We start from the raw sequence: 24,786 nt of genomic DNA on the forward strand, positions 1-24,786 counted from the left end.
TAACAAAAAATAAAATTCTGTGGCACATGAGAGTGAGTGTCATAAGTTCAATCATATAAAATATAATATAGTAGTGGAATAACAAATGTTGGAGATGCTAAAGCATGAATGCAGAAGACTTGTTTAGAACGAAAGTTTTGTAGCTAAAGCATGAAGTGAGATCAAGCAGATGTTCATAGTCTTCCAAATCTAATGAAATTAAAGCTAAAAAACTTTCGATAAAGGTAGGAAGAGATTGATTACTTCAAGAAACTACAAGTTGAACCTATCACAATGCAATATTCCAACCTATCACAAAGCTGAGGTTTCAAAATTTAGTTTTTTAACATTATACAAGGCTAATGATGGGTTTATCAAACATACTTCTGTGAGGAGGTACAATCACACAGCAGTCATCTAACCCTTCAAATGTTCTATTAACATAGCTCGTCTATATGACCGTGTTGTATATATCAGTGTCTAGTTATAAAGTGAGGGTGTCCAGATTCCAGAAAAAGAAGAGCAAATTATAGAGGGAGTTCTGCCAAATATTTCTTGCATTAGTTTCAAATTTATAATAGTAAAAGATTATTAAAATGACAGCTTCTCATAAAATCAAAATGCTAGAAACAGTATCACAACAAAAGCTGCAAGTATCTTAATTCCTGTGACTGCTCTTACACAAAATACTAACCTGAATTTGATATTACCTAATCACCTATGAATAAGATACATTTATTAAGTATCACTTTCTTCTGGGTTGGATTCCAGTTCCAGTCCTAGGTGAATAGTGGTGGTGGAAAATAAGGTATAATCACTGTTGGTGTTTGTGATATCTGCTTGTTCCTGCATTGAAAGAGCATGCTCAAGTTGCACTTCTACTTCCCCCATCGTTGGTCGCTCATCCGGTTCATACTTCAAGCATCTTATTATGATATCTATAAAGACTTGCCAACACTCTGGTGCAATCTTTCCTTTGATATTCTGGTCAATATTCTCCTCAACAGGCTTCTCCAGAACTTCTGTTTCTGTTGGAATTATTAAACAGTTTCTTCCACACACAACTTCTAGTAAAACCATACCAAATGAAAAAACATCAAATTTATCTGTGATGGTACCATCAACGATATACTCCATAGGCATGTAGCCCAAACTACCTATAAGTGAAAGTATTAGTATGGTTTACAACAACAAAGCTTATCCTACTAAGTAAGGTCACATGAATCACACAACATCATTCAGCATGTTAAAAATCAAAGCCTCATAAAATAAAATCTTACCCTCAATAACATATACTTTAATTGGTTTTGGCTTTGACCCATAACGTGGTCCCTGTATGCTAAGGCGGAAATCAGTAAGTTTTGACTTCATGTTGTTATCCAAAAGAATGTTGCTAGGGTTGATGTTACGGTGAATGATGGTGCGTTTAGCTCCAGTGTGAAGGTAGTGTAGTCCATGCGCTGCTTCTATACAAATCTCTGGCCTTTTCTTCCATGACAATAGGCCACCTCGTAGGTGTTGATGTAGAGATCCATTAGACATGTACTCGTACACAAGAATCTTCTCTTTTTTGTGGTTGCAAAATCCTATAAGAGAGACACAATTAGGGTGGCGAAGCTGGCAGAGCAACTCTATTTCATTCTTGAACTGTTCCAATCCTCGACTATCTTTCACGTCCAATCGTTTTAATGTGACTGAATAATCAGAACCATCATTATGTTGAAGACAACCTTTGTATACTTTACCAAATCTTCCATATCCAATTACTCCATTTTCATCAAAATTGTTGGTTGATTTCTTAAGATTGGCCAGAGAAAATTGGTGGCACAGCTCTTCTATTACTGTTGGATATTTTGTTTGAGATGAACTTGTGTGCTTTGAACAGCAGAAGGCCAAACGATCGAACAACATCGTTCCAATTTGTGACACCCGCTTCCTTAATTCCTTGTCACTTACTAAGCTAACTTTATTTTATCTGTATTATTATTAGTTAGGTGGGAGTAATTTCTAATACATAAATGACATTTGGCAACCTCCTCTTCTTTCGTTTGCGCGTTTCCTGTTGCTGAAATTTCCTCAGCAGCTTCCACGTTTTGGATTTGGATCCACGTTTTGGATTTGGAAGCATTCAAATTTTACACGCAAAAAAAGTTAAACACGCATAAGGTGAAAAACTGAAAATTTGTCCCTCAGCACCTTCCACGTTTGTTCTTAGGTTGTCGGATCCAAAGCACTGTTTTTTCTTTTTTCTTTTTAATTAGCAGTGGTAGTTGATGTGCTGGGCTAATAGTATATAAAAACTAAAAACCACAGTCATTGCCATTTTAAATAGAAAAGTGATATCTGCTCACCCATGACAGATCTTACACAAAAGTCTTCCTCGAACTTTTGATTCTTAACAATTTATACGGATATTTAAAAATATATGCAGAATTTAAGAGAATAAAGTTCACTAAATTTATCAAATCTAACATTGAATTTTTTTTGTTTTCATCAAAGTTGGTTGTGGATTTCCTAAGATCGGCCAGAGAAAATTGATGCAACGGTTATTCTATTACGGTTGGATATTGTCTCTAAGATGAACTTGTGTTGCCCAAACATTTTAGAGGCATTGATTCAATTAGTGACACAACTGCTTGCTTAATTAGTTGTCACTTACACCACTACTCCTCTTCGATCTTCATAGCTAGATCCGGATTGCCTTGGAATCATGAATAAGTTACTTCCGGATTTTCTCAAGGTCTTTGAATTTAAACTTTTTGTCCTATATTTATTATACTCTCTGTTTCATGAACTCGGGACATAGTAATACCAGGGCATGAAGAGAATTAAATTGGATTAGCAAAAAATTTTGAAACACTTGAGATTGAGAATCATAACATAAGTTCAACCATACAATATAATGTAGTAACAGTTTAGAAATCAGACAGGATTCCAAGTCCCATCTTGGTAACATTAGATACAGATACAGCGAATTTTGTGTTTACTTTTCAGCTAAATTTTATTTTCATTTGTTATTAATTAAAACTAAAATAAAATTCATTAATTTATTATGAAATAAACATAAAATTCACTAAAATAGAGATACAGAATTAGGGTGATGAAGCTGGCAGAGCAACTCCATTTCATTCCTGAACTGTGTTCACTGGAGTTCACCTTAAATCTCTTTACTGCGACCGTACAATCAGAAGCATCATTATGTTTATGTTGGAGACAACATTTATATACTTTACCGAGTCCTCCACGTCCAATTAGGCAATTTTGATAATCAAAGTCATTGGTTGATTTTCTAAGATCGGCGGGAGAAAATTCATGACACAACTCTTCTATTACCGTTGGATACCGTCTCTTAGTCTTAGACCAACTTGTGTTAGTCTTCGCAAAGGGCATATTAGACATATTGATTTGAATATCTAAGACTAAGAGACGGTTTTTTTAGCGATTTTAATATATATATCAAGTTCTTTGCGAAGACTCAATAACTAAGATGCATTAAAATTACATTCTACATGTTTGCTAAAGCATGGGCATTGAGGCATTAAGTCATGTTGACCCAATAATTTCTTTCTTTTATTGTTCTATTAAGCGTTACCCTCTCCCGAGTGGTCTAACCCTTAAAATCGATTCACGCATTCATTCCTTATCCCTAATTAGGTTTTACCCTCTCCCGAGTGGCCTAAAGACTAACAGAAAACAAAGTCCGAGAGATGGAGAGTAGGCAAGAAAGAAAAGCAGATAAAAGATACCGGAAGAAAAACCCTTTAAAAGATAACCTGATAATTTCCAGCTTTTAGTGTTCTCTTAAGCGTTACCCTCTCCAAGTGGCCTAATCCTTAAAACAGATTCAAGTATTCATTTCTTACCCCTTATTAGGCTTTACCCTCTCCCGAGTGGACTAAACCCTAACAGAAATCAAGTTCAAAGATACAGGATGTAAAAAGAAAGAACGGTAAATAAATAAAGAACCTGGAGGGAATTCCTCTTTTTATTGATAACTCTTGAAATGCTCCATACATCATTTTTTTTATTGATAACTCTTGAAATGCTCCATACATCATTGGCTCCATACGCCATGAGGGCTTTACAATGAGAGGAGGGGTGAAAGAAAAGAGAGTAAATGAAACCCCTAGGAGAGGGGGTTCTGTGGTGGTGTGATCTTTTCCCTTGGACTCGCTTTCTATTTATAGCTGCTGAAGTGGGCTTTGGACCTTCGTAGGCGTGCGTATTGGACTGGGCCTTCTTCAAATTTTCTTCTTTTCTTCAATCCCTTTTTGCTTGTTACACCTCCAATTTTATATCTGCAACCAAAAATTCAATTTAATTAAATCTTTCCAAATTAAAGCATAAATAACTGCTAAATAATTAATTCTAAGTTAATTTTAGACCGATTTTCCACTATTAATTCACTATTATTTAGCAGTTATCAGAAGTGGAAGAAACTCACTTTCTCTAGCTATTCTCCCAATTAACATTTTTATATATTTTTCTTGTATGATTTCTTGATATTCTCGTATCCAAATATATTTATCAAATTATTTTTGAAAAGTAGTTTAGGAAATTATTTTATGTCATCTCCTTTTGAAACAAAAAAAAAATTATTAAAAAAATTCTCAACTACACAATAGAAACGTACATATTTCTATCGTTAATAGAGGATGTGAAAAAAATATGCTACAACCAAAATGCATTCTTGTTTTATGTAGCTAGACATTCAATTATATAATGGAAACAAGTTTCTTGTTGTATAAGTCATGGATATACCCAATGAAATTTTTGTTGTGGGGGCATTCTCATCAATATTTTTTTATAAAAAAAAATTGGAGGGGTATAGCAAGTCACGAGTGCCAATAGCAAAACCCTAACAAAAATGATACCACATTGGATCTAACTTGGTTAACAAATTACTATTTTTGAAACGTAGTATCGAATTTAAAAAAATTCATGGACTAATATGAAATAAGTGAAGTTTTTTAAAGACCAAAACTAATATTTTAGATACTTAACGTTATATTTTAAGAATCTAAAATTCAATTGGTTTCTTTTTTATCAGCAAAATAAACTTTATATATAAAAGAGGATAAAGGATACTTGGATTACTCAACCCTTACAAGCTATGAAACTAGTAAACTAGCACCCAGCTATAATTGGAATATTATCCTCTTTCCCCCTTGGGATGAACAAGAAAAAGACTTTGCTATTGGTATATACGTAAAACATTTCATGGATCAATTGCTTTTTAACTCTTCAACTTATTATTACCTGCATCAAGAAGATTTGACAATATTTGAACCTGAATCATACTTGCAAATGGAGGCAGAAGTTGCAACCAAAAATTAATCGTAGGCAAGCAGTTATTAATAAATAAAATTTCTAAATTGCAATTAACTTTTCAACGATAGGATGGGTACATATACTGGCTACACAACATACCCCGTAGCGTTTAAAAGTACAAAAATTACATCACAAATAATACTTCCTAAGGTGACAAACATATTGAATTCTTTAGATAAGCCACCGAAGATTATTCACGTGCAAACAAGATATGTATAAATTTGTATGAAATTTGAGAGGGGCATGCATTAACGTGTCTATAAAGTGCACTTTCCTACGAAGGTTTTAAGAGCAATTCTTGTTCAATTTCAGGACCCTTGCTCAAGAAATTTCTCAAGAACTCTTCATATGTAATGGACCCGTAGATTGGGCGAGCACCAGAACTTAACAAAGGCTTTGCAGGTTCTATAATCTGTTTATTTGTTGGACGGATGAAATATGCAACAGTGGTCCTCCCAATGCCTGAATTTGTGACAACACGGTGTTCAGCACCAACCAACCTTCCATTGCTAATGATCTGCACAGTGATAAGTCACAGACATTAAGTTGAATTTCATCATGCAAAACCTTATCAAATCATGAATGAGAATTAGGAACCAAATCACTTGACCTATTTACCCTTTTCATGTTTTCCTAATTAAAAATAACGCATGGTCGATCATTAAAAAAATAAAATTGGAAAAGACTATAAGAATATACTATTCATTCTTGGTACCACAACTCAATTTTTAATTTGAGAGAACAGAGAAAGAAATAAGACACGAGAGCTAGTAATTTCAATCCCATTAAGTAATTAATCATCATCTAACACTTAGATGTGATGTGTTAGAAAAAAGTGTACAAATACTATGTCAACTAAACATATTATAATTATCTTCTAAGAAAAGAAATTATATATAAAAAATTATTATTTAAATTTTAATATAATATTAATTATTTTTTTACTTATATTTTTTATAATATTAATAATCGATAAAAAAAATTATAAATAAAATAATGATAATATAAGATTAATTTTATAAAATTATTACTCTTTTTTTTATTTTTAATTGTATAAAATAATTTAAAATAACTATTATTTTGTAGAGTATATCAATGTCAAATAGTTTATTAATTTCTGAGCCGACATGATGGATAAATATGTACCTGCAACATAAGCCCAATGTTCACCACAAAAGCATAAGGAATTGGTTCAACAACAATCCATTCCCCATCCTTGAAGACTTGAAGTGCATTTATATCATTTTCTTGAAGCAGAATGGTTGCAAGGTTAGGATCTCGGTGCTTGGGAGCTCCCAAAGTTAAAGTTGGTTCTGGGCAAGGCGGGTAGTGATGAGCTAGCAATAATGGACTATCACTAAGTTCACCACAACAGTAATTTTGGTCAAGTCCTAATCCTTCACATAACAGCTCCAAAATTTTGAGTCCTAGTGTTCTCATTTCTTGTGCGTATTTCGCAACAACTTCACTGCAATGTGCCATCACCAAAAAAAAAGAAGTTAAATTATTGAACATTAAACTAATAGCCAATTTGTAGTGGACACCAATAACTTTTTCATTAATTTTTGTTTTCATTAATTAGAATGAGTTGAGTTTTAAAAGAAGATAAATAATACTCACTCAAGTCTTAAATATAAAAGAGAAAAAAAAATGATTCTCAATGACTAAAAAATTAGTTAATTACATTTAATTATATCAATCTCCGTTAGCAACTAAATTTTTCCTTATAATTTATTCTGCATTGAAACTAAATTAGTTAATTACATTTAACTATATCAAACTTGATATATGAAATAAAAAAGATTCATTGGAACTATAACCTTAATTAAATGAAGGATATTTTAAAATAATAGCATTAAATGAAATAAAATTAGTTAATTTTTTTATATTTAGGATAAAGAAAAATATATTTATTCTTTTTCTTATATATGAAATCTCAGAGAGAATATTATTTTTCTTGATAAGATTAGGATCATTGATAATACCAATAGTAATATAATAACAATTATAATTAAGACAATGACCCTTTAGAATGGGCTTTTTTTAAAAACAAAATAACTTTCTCATATACGGAAAAATTGTGAAGTATTTGTCAGCTGGATTTGTGTGTGTGTGTGTTTTCATGAAGAGGGAAGGTAGTTAGTTGTACGTAATGGGGTGGTAACTACTATATGAAAGTGTTGATGGCAATTGTACTGATGTTAGCAGAGACTATATATGGTGGATGTGCTCATTAATTGTGACTTTTTGGTAATTAAGACTAGATATGCAACAATAGTAACGGTAGGTAGAGATGATAATAATGGTTACCAACACAGTGATGAATGGAATGTACTTAGTGGTAATGACAGAAGTGGTCTTAATTAAACCTTTAGCTGCCCGTGGTATAAAGAATGCATACGGACATTGCAGAAGAATCAGTGGTGACTCATGGATGTTCAGACTAAACCAAGTGTAATGGTTAAAATCTCATTATATATCAACTATTTTAGGAAATGCCTGAAGCAAAAAAAAATAAAAAAAATTAGAAGAATTTGAAATATTGTAGAAATAAAATTTATAGGAATTAATTATGCTTCAAAGAATAGAATGGAATTAAAAAAATTGATTGTGACCTACTATAATTTTGTAAGACATCATTGTCAGCTGACCCGAGGACACATCAACTTCTACATTCAAATTAGCACCTCTTACTAGAATTGAAATTTATAGTATCATTATCAATGTCAAGGATTTATAATTTATTCAAATGCTGACTCAAAGATGAAATAAGATTGCATTTCGTGAAGCTCATTGAAATTAAGTTACAGAAGAAGCAATATATATATACTTCAAATTAAATACTATTATTTACACACACAAACTACATAAAATGAAAGCAATAGACAGAAATGAAGATTATTTTACTGATATTTTGCAGGTTTTTGAGGCAAAAATTCCATGAATTCTCCTGAAGGTGGACAGATGTGTCTTAATGTGTCCCTCCAAAACTGAACGACATCTTTGTCGTTAATCTCGCGGCTTGTATAAAGCCTGCAACTTCCATTTGGGTCCCGGGAGCTTTCCCTTATCTTTTCTTCAGCAGGCATGGCATGAAATTCCTTGAAAATATCCAGTGTTTCATCCATTAATTCCTTGGAAACTCCATGGTTGATAACCTACATCACAGTTTTTTCATATACATTAACCAAATCAGTTCACGATTTTAGCAGAGGTGAGGAGGAACTTTGACCTTAAGAGTCCTATAGACCCCATTATGTGGGAGTTATAATGTCATTTGGCTGCTCTTTTTTAATCATACATATTTGACTTAATTACATTTTTATTCGTATTGTACAACTTTGATCCTCCAAGTAATAGTTGTACAAATTAGGTTATTTAGATATATTAATTATGTGATTTTGATTCATATATCAAGCTTTCATTAAATATTTAATAGATTTTTACTAACATGATGTTAGAAGATGACAAAACAATTGAAGCTACTTCACACATGTTGGCATAGATTAATTACATTTTTAATCTCTATAATATTACATTAATAAGGAATTAAAAATACAATAAAATCACATTAACATGTGTTACATGACATATCATTTCCACATCATCATCAAGTATAATTTGAGTGGAGTTTGTGAAATTTATTTAATATATTTAACAAAAAACTAATGGAAGAAAAAGAAACCCTAAACTTACAATATCTTGAAGATCCTATTTATGCAATTGAAATTCTAGGTACCACAGTTGCACAATGTAATGCATAAAAGACTATAAGTATAATTAACTCTACATATTGTTAGCACATGAAAATGAAGCACTTTGTTATCTGGATTTTTTTTTACAATATAGTAATTACCTGCTACGCGTGCTGATTAATTTTAAAAAAGAGGAGTTCTGAGATATGATGGAAGTAGAAAATACATAGGTACTGAAATTACTTATGACAAAGGGAAAGAAAATTATTCAGAAAGAACCTGGAAAAATCCAAACTCCTCGGAGGCTTTCAAAATCTGTTTCAAGGTTTCAGCACGATCATGTAGCCCAAGATCCACCACCGGGATTTTTCTCTTGCTGGAAGCTTCAACCATGCCTGGTCTACTTTCCGGTGGTTGCACGTAGGATAAGGGCACTGAGGAATGAAGATGGAACCAGCTTGAGACAAGCTTTTGATCCATGTTATTGTTAACGCCTATATTCTCTTGAATGTGTGTGAATGTGTTTTCTATATATAGTGTACAAGGCAATGAAGGCCTAATTTGATTTCATAGATATATTCCTTATATATATATATATATAGAGAGAGAGAGAAAAAGAAAATTTTAAATTATGTATAAATTCCTTTTTTTATTTATAACGTATTAAGTCTGAATTCTGATTGGTGGAGTTTTGACTTTGAAAAAAAAAATAAGGCGTCACCTACTTAATAAATGTATAAGATTCATTTACGCAATTCACACATTGACTTTTGAAGTCTACTAAAAATACTAGTCTACTACTATAACATTATATTGCCACCTCACCGTTATCATCAACTTCGATAGATAATTATAGATAATTGTAGAAAATTTAGTCAATTCATTGAATTATAGTTACTTATCAAGTTGCAATTGAGAAGTAGATACATTATAACCCTAAAAATAGAGGTAGATATACTATAGACAGAAAAATCATATTTTATATTAATTAATTTTAACTGCTTTAGGCCATATTGGTACTATTTACAGAATATAAGTTTTTTTTATTGGTATTATTTTAACAGGAAACTGGCATTATTTTTATAAAGAAGTATATATCATATATAGTACCAAGAAACTGGTATTATTTTATTTTAAAGAGGTATAGTTAAATTAAAAAGATAAGGATTACCACTGTTTACACATTAATTAGTTGTCATGAGCTTACATCATAGTAATTAGTTTTAAAAAATAATAATAATTAACTTTAAGATATGTAAAAATAAAAATGATTAATCTATTTAAATATTAAAAAATGATCTTATAAAAAAATTCTTAAAATTAAGAATTTTTTTATAATTAGAAACAAATCAGATTACATTTTTATTACAATTTCGTGGGATGCGTAGCCCAGCAAGATAGAACAGAATATGTTGAAGTCGGCAATTTGGAACAGGTCAACTTATGGACGTTCATAATTAATTCATAAACAATGTCGTTTTTTAATTACTAAATTGATTATTGAAAAACATGAAGATTCCGAGAAAAGTTAAAATGGGTGGGAAAACAATGACTACATCACATGATGACTCAGAGTGAGCAATCTGTTCGTATTACCCCATGTTAAACAACTAGTTCATGACGTGGATGCTTTTTGCTTATGCTGTTAAATAAATGCCATTAAATTTAGCTGTTTTCCAGTAATCTTGATCTGACCGGCACCAGCATCTGTTTCCTAATGCCATTTGATTAATCTTGGATTAAATCTCGAGCCCATTATTACTTGTTACTTAACTTTTTTAAAATTACATATATGTGGTATCTGGAAAGACACATCCATTTGAAACCAAACATGTCAATAAAGTCTTAAACACGAATCAAGTTTACATTTATTGTTTCTCTTCCTTGACAAACATTTAGGGAAAAGGATAATGCTCAAAGAAAACAAAAACTAAACTAAAAATATATATTATCCTATATCAAAGAGAAAATTAAGTAGAAATTCCAAACTTAACATTATATCTTTCTCGACTCAACTTTGAAATTAGTCTACCTACATTGTTGAATGTTTTTTTCCCTTTAGTCTACTCTTTGGCCTATATCAAAATGCCAACCTAACTAACTCTATTTTACACATTAGCGAAATATATATGTGTACGGGCAAATTTATAGACCCACTTAGCATATAAAAAAGACATTTTCCATTTAGATTCATGGTAGTACTAGCTAGCTAGTCAAGATTATTACAGCAAACAACGTGGCGCAACATAAACAGATAGATGAATTTACAGTCATACAGCCATCCACGTTGGGCTAAATCATTAAATGTAGTACATGCGTGAAAATTTGACCCCAAGATATTCGTATACATTACAAATGCTTCCATACCCACTTTAATTTTGTATTAAGTGGTTTAAATAATGGCCATTGTTCTCTTACATGCATGCTTGATGTGCCAAAATATGGGTCATGTTGAAGGCTGGTGTAACATAATATTGTAATGATCAATATATTTTTTTATTCTTTATAATTTAGATGTTTTATTTTTTAATAGTTTCTATAATATTATTTTAGTTTTTAATATATATATTGTATTTTTTTTATAGAGAAGTTTCGTTAAAAAAAAGAAAACCAAACGGAGTGCCACTTTCCCACGGGATCATGAGAACGTCAGAGAGTGGTTGGCCAACCGTCCTTTGCCCGGAAGAAAAAGGTTTCGTTGGAAAAGACAGAAAACCGCTGGAAAGAGTATTGCCATGCATTTGTAATTAGCAAAGTCCTCTGTCGACCTCTTGTTTTCTACTTGCAAGTCAAACTAATATGAATTTTCCATTTTATGGTAGAAATAAAAGGATAAGTAAATAAATAAAACACAATATGAGAAGAAGAAAAAAACTCCAACTTTCGTTGTGTTTTTTAATTTATATTTTTTTAGGCATACATATAAGTAAAATTAACTAATTTTATATTAATTAAAAAAATTAATTAACATCATTTAATTTTATGATATAGAATATAAAAGAGTCTTTGAAAATAAAATTACAATAAAATGAATAATGTTTTAGGAAAGATATTATTAATATTTTTTTTATATTTGAGTCATAAACAAAATAAATAGGAATATTCAGTACAATTGTATAAGTAATTCACAACTTTGATTTGATCCAAAATCAGCCAATAAGTTTGGATTAGATTTATTGAGTGTTTGGTATTCAAACTCTATCATGATTGAATCGACTCCTGGGTTTTAAATTTTAAACTCATGAATTCATGCACCCAATCTGTTGATCCATTGATGCGATATTAAATTTTATTAAAATTACTATATATATACTAAATTAAAAAAAAAATCAAGTACTTTGTTAAGCAATCACTTTCTTTTAAAAAAAATCACTGGGATGATGCGTCAGTGATCCCAGGCTTAAGCTCTGATCCTGCACTTTTACAACTCCAATCTTTTATCATCCATATCTTCATCCCTTCATGTGGAAATTAATCCAAAAATTAATCAAACTACTTTTTATCATCCAAAGAAGATTTATTTTATTTTTTAAACCTTTTATTTGAAAATTAAAAAAAATCTAAAAATCATTTTAAAAAAATAATTACTCACAAAATAAGATATGAAAAACCATTATCTACCAATTAAGTGTCAATCTCTATTTATTAGTATACATAGGATATGAAATTGAATCTATGGAAGTCAATCTATCTTAATACCTAAATTCCCACCTAGTCATTTCCGTTTTTCATTTTGATTTTCTAAATAATGAGAATATTGCACTCCATACATTCATTGTCAAAGTAATCAGAATTTCTGTTGTCTACTATTTTTTGCCCTTATCAGAACTTCAGTTTTAGAATATTTAGCATAAAATTTAAATTGTCGAGGCCCAATTTGATCCAACTTAAATCAATTCATTTCTAATTGGATTGGGTTGAGTTTAAAAAAAAAAAACTTACAAAAATTCAACCTAACTCAACCAAGTGATTAATTTTGCTTGAATTGAGTAATGGGTTTAATTAGCCAAATTTAACTCAACCGACTATAAACACCTCTAAATATAAGAGGGAGAAACTAAACCTTGTTTTTTTTAAAAATAAAATTGTAATGGCTGATAATAAAAATAAAAAACAAATACCCAAGATTTTGAGTGTTCATCCAAATAAAATTAGGTTTTCACACACATACTTCGTAATGCACATCATAAATATTTATATAACTAAAATTTATAAGAAGCAAATATTTTGAATATATAAATTATATTATAATTAAAATTTAATAAATAAATATTTTTAACATACAAAGGATAAAATATATGTTTTCTGTTCTTATATACTTCCGGTAAAATTTGATTTTAGTCCTTCACTTGAACTTTAATAAATTTGGTACATAAACTTTACAAAAAGTATTGTTTTTCATCGCTTCTCATAGTGACAATCGCTTATGAAAAGGAATAAAAATCCTTGCTTTCTAAAGTTTCTGTACAAAATTGATCAAAGTTAAAATATAAAAATTAGCACCAATTTTCATAAAAAAAATATAAGGACCAAAAAATATTTTATGTTTATAGTAAATAATTAGATTGATAAAAAATTTAATTATTTAATTAGACAAATAAATAGAGTGACAAAAATCATATGGACAAACAAATAAATAGAGATATGCAGACAAACAAACAGAGAGATTGATATGGTTTGTTAGTCTTAAGTCTTAATTAACACAGTCTACTGAACGACGATCGATGGATTGCTCCTTCAAGAATTTAATTTCAAGAGCTAATCAAAGAGCAAGCTTTAGAAAGGTTTGTTAGCCTTAACACCGTCTATTATTCTCATGTTATGAGAAACTTTTTCTCGAACTTATCTATTAACGAGAATGGATTTATGAAAAATGATCTCTTGCCAAGGAAATTTATTATATACTCAATAATAAATTAACGCACGTTATGAGATGTTTAAAGTGTGTATTACACTAACAAAATTCGTGACCCTGATGATGTAGGTTATGTTTGGTAAAATTTATTGAAAAGTTAATTAAAAGTTGAAAAATTAATTGATAATTACAAGTTGAAAAAATCACTTATTAATTTGTAATTATTCAATAAAATCAACGGTTAAAATAATTAAAAAATATAAAATGACAAAAAACATAATAAAATAATAATTTATTTTAAAAAAGTAATTAAAAAATCTGATAAGCATATTAAGAATTAATAATAAAAACAAAAAAATATAAAAAAATAATATTTTAAAAAATATTAATTCAAATAGCATTTAAAAATATTAAACATTATTAAAAAAATTATTTATTAAATAATTAAACAAGTTTTTTAACTAATAAAAAAATAAAAATTAACTAAAATATTTTGTCCAATATAACTGACGAATACTATGATATTGGGCGGGGATAACATATATATTCATTTGTGCTGGATTTATCTAGGAGCTAAGGCATGCTGGGCGATGTACGTGCAATAATCTTCGATGCTCGACGCTATTATGAGCATAGAGTACGAAGGGTCGGCATATTCTTGCTACAGAATAAAACTTTGAAGTCAATTGTCGTTGATTTTGCATTATTGCTCAAAATTAGATTTGAGGAAGAAGATCGTAATCTTGCATATGTACACGTGCACGTAAACCCCACTAATATTGTCTACTTTGAATGGCCAAATTTTTTAGCCAAGAAGATCTAAAAAGCATTCCATTATCTTTCAGCACTATCAAATCAAGGATCCCATACCAAGCCTATGAAACTTTAGAAGATCTTGAAGTTTCCTTGCATCTTTTAGCAAACACCTTTACATTTTTCAATTGTTTCAGTTGCTATCAATACCTATTTACGGGCAAAACTCCTTTCATTATCATATGAATTAAGCAATTAAATTGCACCAAATATGCTACCAATTACAGTAGGAAGGCCACGTGTTGGCTAAGCGACTCACCTTTCACATAGTCATGTTCCCCCATTATACCTTAATTTGGAATCCTATGCTGAAAATTATGGTCAGTTTCATTGAACAATTTTAAAGCACACAACGAAGGTTGGTAAAAAAACAAAATATACCATTCTTTTCAAATGTATTCTAATAATAATCAATCTACATGCATGTAATCTAAATCCGGAATTAAGGATTTATAATTAATCATACAGCTGTTGGACTAGCATTGGACCAAAAGCCACTTTCAAGGGAACAACAAAGCACTCCTGTTTATTTTATTTTATTTTATTTGTCTTGATTAAAGATTATGTCGTGCATATATGATGAACCATTTTCACTGGAATATATCTGTACTTAGTTAATTATTATATTCCGTGCTGGATCTTAAGATTTGCTTTTGATCCACTAGCCCCATTCTCATTGGAAAGGTAATGAAGCTGTGAGACATGGAATTAATATATAGCTGACATCACAATAAAGAACACTGAGGAATTGATTTCAAAGTTCTCAATGATAATACTACCTATTTAAGATGGCCCCTTATAACATGATATAAATGGAGCATTATATGTTATAGAAATCGCAGATATAAGTAGGATCGTGTCGAAGAAGTTAATTAAAGTGAAATCATGGTAGCTATGAAGGGTTCACTTGCAACGCAGAAAGAGTGGAGGAAAGGCCCTTGGATTGGTGAAGAGGATAAGTTGCTATGTGAGTATGTTAGCTTGCATGGAGAAGGTAGGTGGAGTTCGGTGGCAAAGCTTACAGGTATATATAACTTACACTTTGATTCCCATATGTTATGAATTGTTTATGAATTGCACCGTACCACTCCTACATTATTAGGGTGTGCACGATAGAAGTGAAATTTGGGAATGTGAAAAACAAGGAGAAAAGTGAAAAATGGAGAGAAATATACATAGACAAAAAAAAGATTGAAATTAGTCCACTTTTTTGTATGCATGCATATATTTGTTTGCCCTTTTCGCAAACGTATTACATATATAGGTATATTATTTTACCCTAAAGTGAATGGTAAAATTTTACTCCTTTGCAATTTAGTTCAATCACTTGATTATAAGATCAGTGTGAATGAAATGTGACTATATAGGTGTGAAATTTTCCCTAGTTATTTTTGTGTGACTTATATGACACACACTTTTGATTGAAAATTAAGAAATTTCTACATATTTCCCTAGCTTCAACCTTCTTATTACACAGTGTTCTACCTTGTTAATTCTCCTTTAATTGAATTTCAGGATTAAACAGGAGCGGCAAAAGCTGCAGGTTAAGATGGGTAAATTATTTGAGACCCGGCCTCAAGAAAGCTCAATTAACACCTCGGGAAGAAGAGATGATTATTGAACTGCATGCAATCTTGGGTAACAAGTAATTAATATATAGACATCATATTCTCCTTTCCCTCTTTTTTCTTAATTTCTAAAACTTAATTATTATTATTTTAACGGGAATTACAAATACATGCAGGTGGTCTACAATCGCAAAGTACTTGCCAGGTAGAACTGATAACGAAATTAAGAACTACTGGAGAACCCACTCTGGGAAGAGGGAGAGATCCAAACACAACAAGAAGCTACAAAGGCCAAAAGTGAAAAACGTGCTTAAACAATTGAAACAAAAACAACAACATGAGCAACAACCTCAAGAATATGATATCAAAAGCAGCATGTCTCATGAAGAGACCGAAAACGAAACAAAATCCTTCCACACACAAAATAATAATCAGCAAGAAATCTTAGAAATGGGCTTCATGTATCCAACAACAATAGAGCACCAATATACCGTTCCTTCCATGCATGACGGATTCTCGTCCACGTGGCAAGACACTCTAGCGGATGATGGCTCATGGTTTAGTTTATGGGACTTTGATGAACCACAAGGTTTTTCTGATTATGTTGACCAGTTTGGCAAATGTGCCATGCCAAATCAAACTTCCTTTGGAGCTGGAGGGGATTATTCCATGCAAAATCATGTTAAAACTTCTTGTTTTGTTGATACATATGATAGCCTCTTCTATGGAAAAGACATGTTTGTATGAACTTTCGTATGTTTGGCTTTGCATGCAGCTAGTTGAATATACTTATATGCATGTTTTTACTAGGCTTTCCTGTGATTGGCATAAATTAACTTGTATTAATAAACAAAATATTATTTTTATGTAATGTATCATTTTAATACAAATATTAATTTATTTTCTTAGAAATATTGTTGTAAAAAAAAACTTACAAAAAATTTAAAGGAATCATTATTTTAGATAAAAAAAATAAAAAGCTAAAAAAAACCATTACTTGGGCCGTGTAATAAGTTATTCCACTTGCTATTGCTTTCTGCATTTTTTATGTTACTTCTTGTATTTTCTTTTTCCTTTCAGAATGTCTATTTTTTCATAATATAAAATTATATTTCAGAATGTACTTTCCTTTTGGATTCTGGAATAATCATTCTAAATTAAAGGTTAAAAAACATTTCGTAAAGAGTGCAGAAATCAACTTGGGAGGGCAGGAATTCGAAGCAATAGCCCATTTCACGTCTTGTCCCACAGATTCCTTGACTGGTGCAACATGCTTGTTGCCTTGTTCCACTGATGTGTTGGGCCTCGCTTTGGCCCATCTTAATTGAGACGATGCCCATATTCATTAACTTACTCACAATTTGGAACGCAATAGGTCTATTCCATTTACATTAAAACCCTAAAATTCATTGCACCATCCTTTATGATTTATTGCTATATTGATGTCGCAATGTCACATGATGCCTAGGTCTGCTAGTGTAAAAGAGAGAGCCATACTGTTGAATCTGAGTGTTGCATTTGCGTCGCATTGGTGCATTGGTGCCTGTGAGTGAGTGTGTGAAGAAGAAAACGGGTTATCAAGAGTATTTTAATATCGAGTTATATAGATATATTGTATAATTGAGGAGTGCTAGAAACATTTTTTTTCAAAAAAAATTTCTATAATTAATTAAATTTTATTAAAAATTATAAAATTAGGAGAAAAAATAAGTAAATATCATGTCAGACTAAAAAAAATTGTTATCTTTAATAAATTTTAACTAATAAAAGAAGATGCATTAAAAAAAATTGAGTTCCAAGCATTTTTTTCCTAATTTATTAAGAGCTATTTTAAAATTAAAATGCGAGAGGTAAGACTTAAATGAACTAAAGAAGCTTATTAGCAAAACAAAAAAAAAGAAGAAGAAGAAAGAAATAAAGCATAGAAGAATAGGTTGCTTTGCCCTCCCCATCTAGCTAGCACTTCTTTATTTCCTCTAAATTCAGGGTTAAACTATTCTACACTGTGCTATAGTTTTGTTAAGCTTTTAAATAAATTCTTATAATTTAAATTATACATATTCTACTTGTGAGAACTGTTGTGGAAGCTATCCTCTTATCAATTAAACCAAAATCTTCCGGCAAGTGTGTATGATTTCAATTTGGTGTGATCTCCTTTGCTCCTTCTTCTTGGAACCAACTGAATATTTATGTTTTCTTGAAAAATTAGCATCAATTTTATTTTCATAAGCACAATTATATACATGAATTAATGTAAGAACCAACAAACATGGATATCACTTGCCGCTTGTCTCTAGCTGGTACCATCTTAGTTCCTCGGTGTGCCCTTATCCTACGTACGTCGAGCCACCGGAATATAGACCAGGCATGCATGGTTGTTGCTTCCAGCAAGAATCCCCAAAATGAATATTTTTAATCTATTTCATTCTATTATATTCCAATTCATTTTAATCTCCAATTCACCTTGTTCTCATCTACCGCTAATTAAAACTAAGGCATACTCGGTGATGTATACTGTGTTGAGATAACATAGAAGAATCAATTCAATTCTACAAAATCATGATAATATCTTTAAAAAGTAAAATTAATTATTTATTATTTTCAATTTTATCATAAAAACAATTAATTATTTCTCATTATATAAAGCTAATCCAAACATATACTAGCTAGTAATCTCTGATACGGACATTCAGCATATTCTTCCTACTAGAATAAAAAATCACTTAATATACTATGCCAAACATTTATATGGAGAAAATTTGAAGTCAATTGTCCTTAATTTTGCATCACCAGTCCAAATTAGACTTGGGGAAGAAGATCATAATCTTCTCTTGCGTAACACGTGCACGTAAACGCCAATAAAATATGGTTTACTTAGAATGGTAAAATTCTGAATCGAAGAAGATCCTTAAAGTTTTCCATTATCTTTCACTACTATCAAATCGAGCATCCCATAAGAAACTTTAGAACATCTTGAAGCTTCCTTGCATCTTTTCGCCAACCCATTTACATTTTTCAATTGTTTCAGTTGCTATCAATACCTATTTATGGGCAAAACGCCTTGCATCATCATACGGATTAAGCAATTAAAAAATGTTCTAACTCACCAAACATGATACTAAAAGCAGTTAGGGAGGCCACGTGTTGGCTAAGTGACTCGCCTTGGACAAAGTCATGCTCCCCACTATACCATAATTGGAATATTATGCCAATAATTAAATGGTTAGTTTCATTCAACAGTTTTAAAGCACACATCCAAGGTTGGTAAAAAATAAACAAAACGAAATAAAAATGCCTTGCAAATATATTATAATAATAATCGATCTACATGTAATATCAATCCTAAATTAAGGATCATACACCTGTTGGATTAGCATTGGATCAAAAGCCATTTTCAAGTGAACAACAAGGCACTCAAGTTTTTTTTTTTAACCTTTTATTTATTAGCTTGATTAAAGATTATGTCCTGCATAAGATGAAACCATTCAATTTTCGCTAGAAAATTTATTTGTATTTAATATAATATTCCGCACGGCTACTTGAGGATTTCCTTGATCCACTTGGTCCATTCTCATTGGGAAGGCAATGTAGTGTGGTACGGTGAAGCACCGCGTTTAACACCGGGATTCAAACAAATTAACGTGGAGTATATATAGCTGACATCACAACAAAGAACACAGGAAAAAATTAGATTCAAAGATCTCAATGATAATACCTATTTGATATAATTATTAATGTGGCCCACTACAACATGGTATAAATATCGAGCATGATATGTTGTGGAATCACAGATATAATAAGGAGGATCAAACCGAAGAAGTTAATTAAAGTGAAATCATGGAAGCTATGATGGGTTCCCTAGCAACCGAGAAAGAGTGGAGGAAAGGCCCTTGGACTGGTGAAGAGGACAAGTTGCTAAGTGAATATGTTTGCTTGCATGGGGAGGGTAGATGGAGCTCGGTGGCCCAGTGTACAGGTATATATAACTTAATACTTTGATTCCCATGCAAGCTAATATATATATATATATATATATATATATATATATATATATATATATATATATATATATATATATATATTCCTGTTTAATTATTACATATGACAAAAGCTTGAATGGCAAAAGCTAATATATAAATATTCCTGTTATATATACTAATTAACCTTTAATTGAATTTCAGGATTAAAAAGAAATGGCAAAAGCTGCAGGTTAAGATGGGTAAATTATTTGAGGCCCGGCCTCAAGAGAGGTCAACTAACACCTATAGAAGTAGGAATCATTATTGAACTACATGCAATTTTTGGTAACAAGTAAGTAATTGACACCTTATTCTAGCTCGCTTCCCTCCTTTTTTCTGTCCTCAAACTTCTTAATTTACTGGAATTACAAATATATACAGGTGGTCTACAATTGCAAAGTACTTGCCAGGAAGAACTGATAACGATATTAAGAACTATTGGAGAACTCACTTCGAGAAGAGTGGGAAATCCAAACACAAGAAGCTAGAAATGCAAAAGGCAAAGGTGCTAAAACAGTTGAAACAAAAGCAACAACCTCAAGAGTATGATGTCAAAAGCATCAAGTCCCATGAAGAGACAAAAAATGAAACAAAATCCTATGAGACAGAAAATAATAAGCAAAAAGAAGTGGATTTCATGTGTCCAACAATGGAGCACCAATACATTGTTCCATCAATGCATGAGGGATTCTCATCCACGTGGCCAGACACAGTACTAGGGGATGATGGCTCATGGTTTAGTTTATGGGACTTTGATGATGAACCACAATGTTCTGCAGATTATGTTAACCAATTTAGCGAAAGTGTCGTGCCAAATCAAGCTACCTTTGGAGTTGGAGAGGATTCCATGCAAAATCACGATAAAATCTTTTATTTCGATGATATATAACCCTCTTCTACGAAAAAGACATGTTTAGATGAACTATTTCATATGTTTTGCTATGCAGCTAGTTGAATAAATAAGTTCAACCCAAACATAATATTGGAGTCAATAACTAATAAACCAGGCTATATATGTTCAACGACTCCATCTTATTAGTTTTTTCTTTTCTTTTTTCTTTTTGGTCATTCTCGGTACCATGTTGAATCCATCTTTTTGCTAGGCTTCCTGTGACGTAAACTTGTTAATTATAATGCGCACTAATATTACAATCATTGCTTTCACTCGTTGTCTGCCATCAAATCTCTTGCATTTTTTCAATTTGAGAAAAGAAAAAGAGAATAAATAACTAAATAAAGAATTTTATCAATAGAAAGAAACTAATAGGAAGACTAATTAATTTTTAAATGATTTAGTTTGAGGAAAAAATTTAGCATGAACAGTAACAAATAATTTTTTTCTTGAATATATAGATAATTATGTCCTTAAGACTTAATAAAATACGATTATTTATAATAGATAATCTTGTTTTCCCCTCTTTCTTGGGATGGATATATGAAGAGAAATCAAGACATGTGGAATGTTTTTATTTTTTATTTTGCTTTCTCTGCTACCTTTCGAAACCGTTGAACAAGATAATAATTTAAAAATATGCATTTTCTATATCTTCTTTTTCTTTCTTGGCAAATTTTTGTTTACCAAATAAAGTGTTAAAGTCTAAATACAAAGTTTAGGAATCATTACTCAAAAATTATACACTATTAGAAAACTAATCATAATTTCTTACATCCGTGCCACTAGCAAGCCTAGTTGAAGCCCACGTTGGTAAAGAAGATGAAGCCCAAGCTAATATAGCCAGCCACCTTCTATGGCCCAACTATGTTTCAAATACCTGATTTTTCTTTTCTGAAAAGCGATGTTATTACATACGGACCCAAAAAAATATTATATGAAAGAATAATATTGAGTGTTAACATGGTAATTTTTAATAATTTTTATTATTATAAAAAAAGATACGGGTATTTTATAAATAAAAAAACATCTTTTTTTTTATAAGCCAAGACAATTTATTGATGTGAAACCATTTAGACTTGAGAATAGGATGTACGTACGAGTAAGATACAATTATACAAATAACAATCTAAAATTAATTTCAATGTAATCAAGGGGGAAAAAAGCCAATTAATAATACAAATAGCTTGCAATACAGACTATAAGGATAACAACTAGAAAAAATTCAAATATTACAAGAAATTGTATGAAAGTAATGAACTGCCCTCCATTAATTTGTATTCCAAGTGTGCGTTACTACGTTTTAGTAAGAACAACCCAAGTACAACCAAAGTATGTTTGTCCATCCCTTCATCTTTCAATGAGTATTTGTTGTTGTATATCTCGAAAGAGCTAGCTATCTACATATCCTATTTTTGCAATTTGGATCCAGCTCTTCCGAAATAGGCAATTCATTTTAGAAGATAAATTAAGTAAGTTTAGTCATTAGTAATAAAAAATCAACTTAATCTTATGGTTAATTTTCACATCATAACCTAAAATTGCTTCTTTTTTTTTTGTCTCTAAAGTGAATTATTTATTTTAGAGGATATGAATCTTTTGTGTGTCTATATAATAGCAGCAATGAGATTCCAACTTAAGATTTTATACAAATCACTCAAATCGTTCCCCGTTAAACTAATCATAATTAATAGGTGATATAAAGTCCATATAACTCTAGGATAATAGGAAAAATAAAATGAAATCCTTTCATCCTAACTATCTTGCAGCATTAAAAAGCAATTGATGAAACCGATTCCATGGCCACTTGTTTTAGCTATGTTTTTTTGTTGTTGGCATGTGTGCATCTTTCTTAAGGATAAACAGGAATAATATTTTCGTCTTTCTACATTTTAAATTACAATCTTGGCAACATGGTAAATAGTCTCTTGATCAGCATCTGGCTTTAAATGTGGGGAAGTGCAAAACCATAGTAGCCTTTTGGAATGAAGAGGGGTGTAGAACGGGACCATAAGTTAGATTCTTTACGCAAATGACTCCTAGTTGAATTTGCTTTCTAGTCTAGGCTATTTAATCAAATTAATTAAGAGCGAATACTTTACAGCATGAAGCAAGCATAATCTTGAAATGGTTAAAGTGAACACAAATGCTGCAAGCATACTTCACATATATTCCAAAACATAATCCAAACTCTTTCCCTTAAAAAGATTGGCAAGCAAACCGTGTGAATAGAAGATTTTCCAGGTGCTTTTGGAAAATTAAGAAAAGTGCACATTTGCAGTTCTAATATATACTGTTAGGAGGCACAGCCATGAGGTTCAACTTTGGATAAGAAACAAAAAAAAAATCAAATTGGAAAATTAATGCTACCAATGCCCCAAAAATACTAGTTAAGGAATAAAAAGAAAAAAAAAGTATTTAAATGTTATTGATGCACTTTAACATGATCTCACATGCATCTTTCCGATTAAAACTTTTTATTTTGATTTCTTGATCAATATTATAGGAATGTTTGGTAGGGGATTCTTTTTAAGTTTTCCATGAATATTAGATTAGGTATATTAAATTTCTATGTTTAATATGAATATTTTAAAAACCATTCTTAAGAAAAAAATTTAATCAAGTTTCCTGCTAAAACTATGCTATGGATCAAAATTGCTTTCCAAGAAGGAATAGTAGTGATCGAGAAGAAAAAAAGAAAATCTCTTGCACCTTAGTTGCTACTGGACTTTAATTAACCTCTATCTATACCTAAATGCTGAGACAGCCTCACCCAAACTACATTGGAGCATTTTCGGTTTCAGTCGCTCGTTCAAAAGCGCTTCGGTTTGAAGCATGCGAATTCCAGATTTGCTAGTAATCATTTATTCATTCCTCATATATTTAATGGTAACTTCGAAAGAACATGATAATGTATACTAAAAGGAAGTAAAAGGTCAACAAACATTGGCATAGCTAGATAATAAAACTCCTTAAATATATTAATTAGAATTTGTTTCACATCTTTGTATAGAAAAAACTTTATAAAAAACATTATATTCACTTTTATTATCTTTCAAGTCTCAAAAGGAATTAAACTTCACTGTTAGTTGGACGACATTTTTGGAGTACAAATGAAAAAAAGAGTAAAAGAAAACAGTTTTCATTTATTGTGGTGAACATTAATAAATATAACTTTCACAAAAGGACCTGTTACTGCTAGCAATGCCGCGTCGATGTAAAAATTATTTACATTGATGACTGAGATTTTCTTGTGCAAATTTCGCCCATTTTTTTAGGTGGATTGTAAAAAGCTCCACCACAGGTCCAAAATGTCATGGCTTGGGACACATGGAGAACCTCAATACAATTTACTGCATGACAAGTTTTCCTTTGTTGGGTCTAATCATGGGAATTAATCCACATAGGATCGTAATGTTACAGAAATTTAATGCATGCAATTTGGTAAGTTAACATATTTACATTTATTTTGAAAAATAATAAATTTAATATATGAATCTTGTGAATGATTTCTTTAAAAAATTTAGTTAATTAAGAACGTTTACATATCTAATATACTGTATTAAATGCTTTTAATTATTTAAAAAAAACAATAAATGTTTTAATATAAAAAATTCAACTAAATAGTTTTTTT

At 30.8% G+C, this 24,786-nt stretch overlaps 4 protein-coding genes across 6 annotated transcripts; 2 read left to right on the forward strand and 2 right to left on the reverse strand.

Annotated features, from left to right (window-relative positions):
* Nucleotides 1-33: 33 nt before the first annotated feature.
* LOC114394575 (receptor-like protein kinase ANXUR2) lies at nucleotides 34-1,972 on the reverse strand. Of its 3 annotated transcripts, XM_028356192.1 has the most exons (3): nucleotides 1,260-1,971; nucleotides 673-1,136; nucleotides 34-533 (listed from the first exon to the last, which is right to left on the reverse strand). In XM_028356192.1, the coding sequence occupies exons 1-2, from the start codon at nucleotides 1,888-1,890 to the stop codon at nucleotides 718-720; spliced, it is 1,050 nt and encodes a 349-aa protein (XP_028211993.1). In that variant the 5' UTR covers nucleotides 1,891-1,971; the 3' UTR covers nucleotides 34-533; nucleotides 673-717. The 3 variants fall into 3 exon arrangements, with proteins under 3 accessions (XP_028211993.1, XP_028211994.1, XP_028211992.1); XM_028356193.1 differs by lacking the exon at nucleotides 34-533 and having other exon boundaries at nucleotides 568-1,046; nucleotides 1,260-1,972; XM_028356191.1 differs by lacking the exon at nucleotides 34-533 and having other exon boundaries at nucleotides 568-1,136.
* A 3,358-nt stretch (nucleotides 1,973-5,330) lies between these two features.
* On the reverse strand, nucleotides 5,331-9,560 carry LOC114394928 (protein DOWNY MILDEW RESISTANCE 6-like). The gene is made up of 4 exons (XM_028356612.1): nucleotides 9,285-9,560; nucleotides 8,218-8,468; nucleotides 6,457-6,778; nucleotides 5,331-5,827 (listed from the first exon to the last, which is right to left on the reverse strand). Exons 1-4 carry the CDS (start codon nucleotides 9,483-9,485, stop codon nucleotides 5,585-5,587), a joined length of 1,017 nt encoding a protein of 338 aa, XP_028212413.1. The 5' UTR covers nucleotides 9,486-9,560; the 3' UTR covers nucleotides 5,331-5,584.
* Nucleotides 9,561-15,396: 5,836 nt separating this feature from the next.
* LOC114394671 (myb-related protein 340-like) lies at nucleotides 15,397-17,107 on the forward strand. The gene is made up of 3 exons (XM_028356343.1): nucleotides 15,397-15,697; nucleotides 16,189-16,318; nucleotides 16,418-17,107. The coding sequence occupies exons 1-3, from the start codon at nucleotides 15,559-15,561 to the stop codon at nucleotides 16,986-16,988; spliced, it is 840 nt and encodes a 279-aa protein (XP_028212144.1). The 5' UTR covers nucleotides 15,397-15,558; the 3' UTR covers nucleotides 16,989-17,107.
* Nucleotides 17,108-20,050: 2,943 nt separating this feature from the next.
* On the forward strand, nucleotides 20,051-21,282 carry LOC114394856 (transcription factor WER-like). The gene is made up of 3 exons (XM_028356523.1): nucleotides 20,051-20,217; nucleotides 20,423-20,552; nucleotides 20,642-21,282. Exons 1-3 carry the CDS (start codon nucleotides 20,079-20,081, stop codon nucleotides 21,147-21,149), a joined length of 777 nt encoding a protein of 258 aa, XP_028212324.1. The 5' UTR covers nucleotides 20,051-20,078; the 3' UTR covers nucleotides 21,150-21,282.
* The last annotated feature ends 3,504 nt before the right edge of the window (nucleotides 21,283-24,786 follow it).

Source organism: Glycine soja, chromosome 18 (assembly GCF_004193775.1).
Source record: "Glycine soja cultivar W05 chromosome 18, ASM419377v2, whole genome shotgun sequence".
NCBI classification, from domain to species: Eukaryota; Viridiplantae; Streptophyta; class Magnoliopsida; order Fabales; family Fabaceae; genus Glycine; species Glycine soja.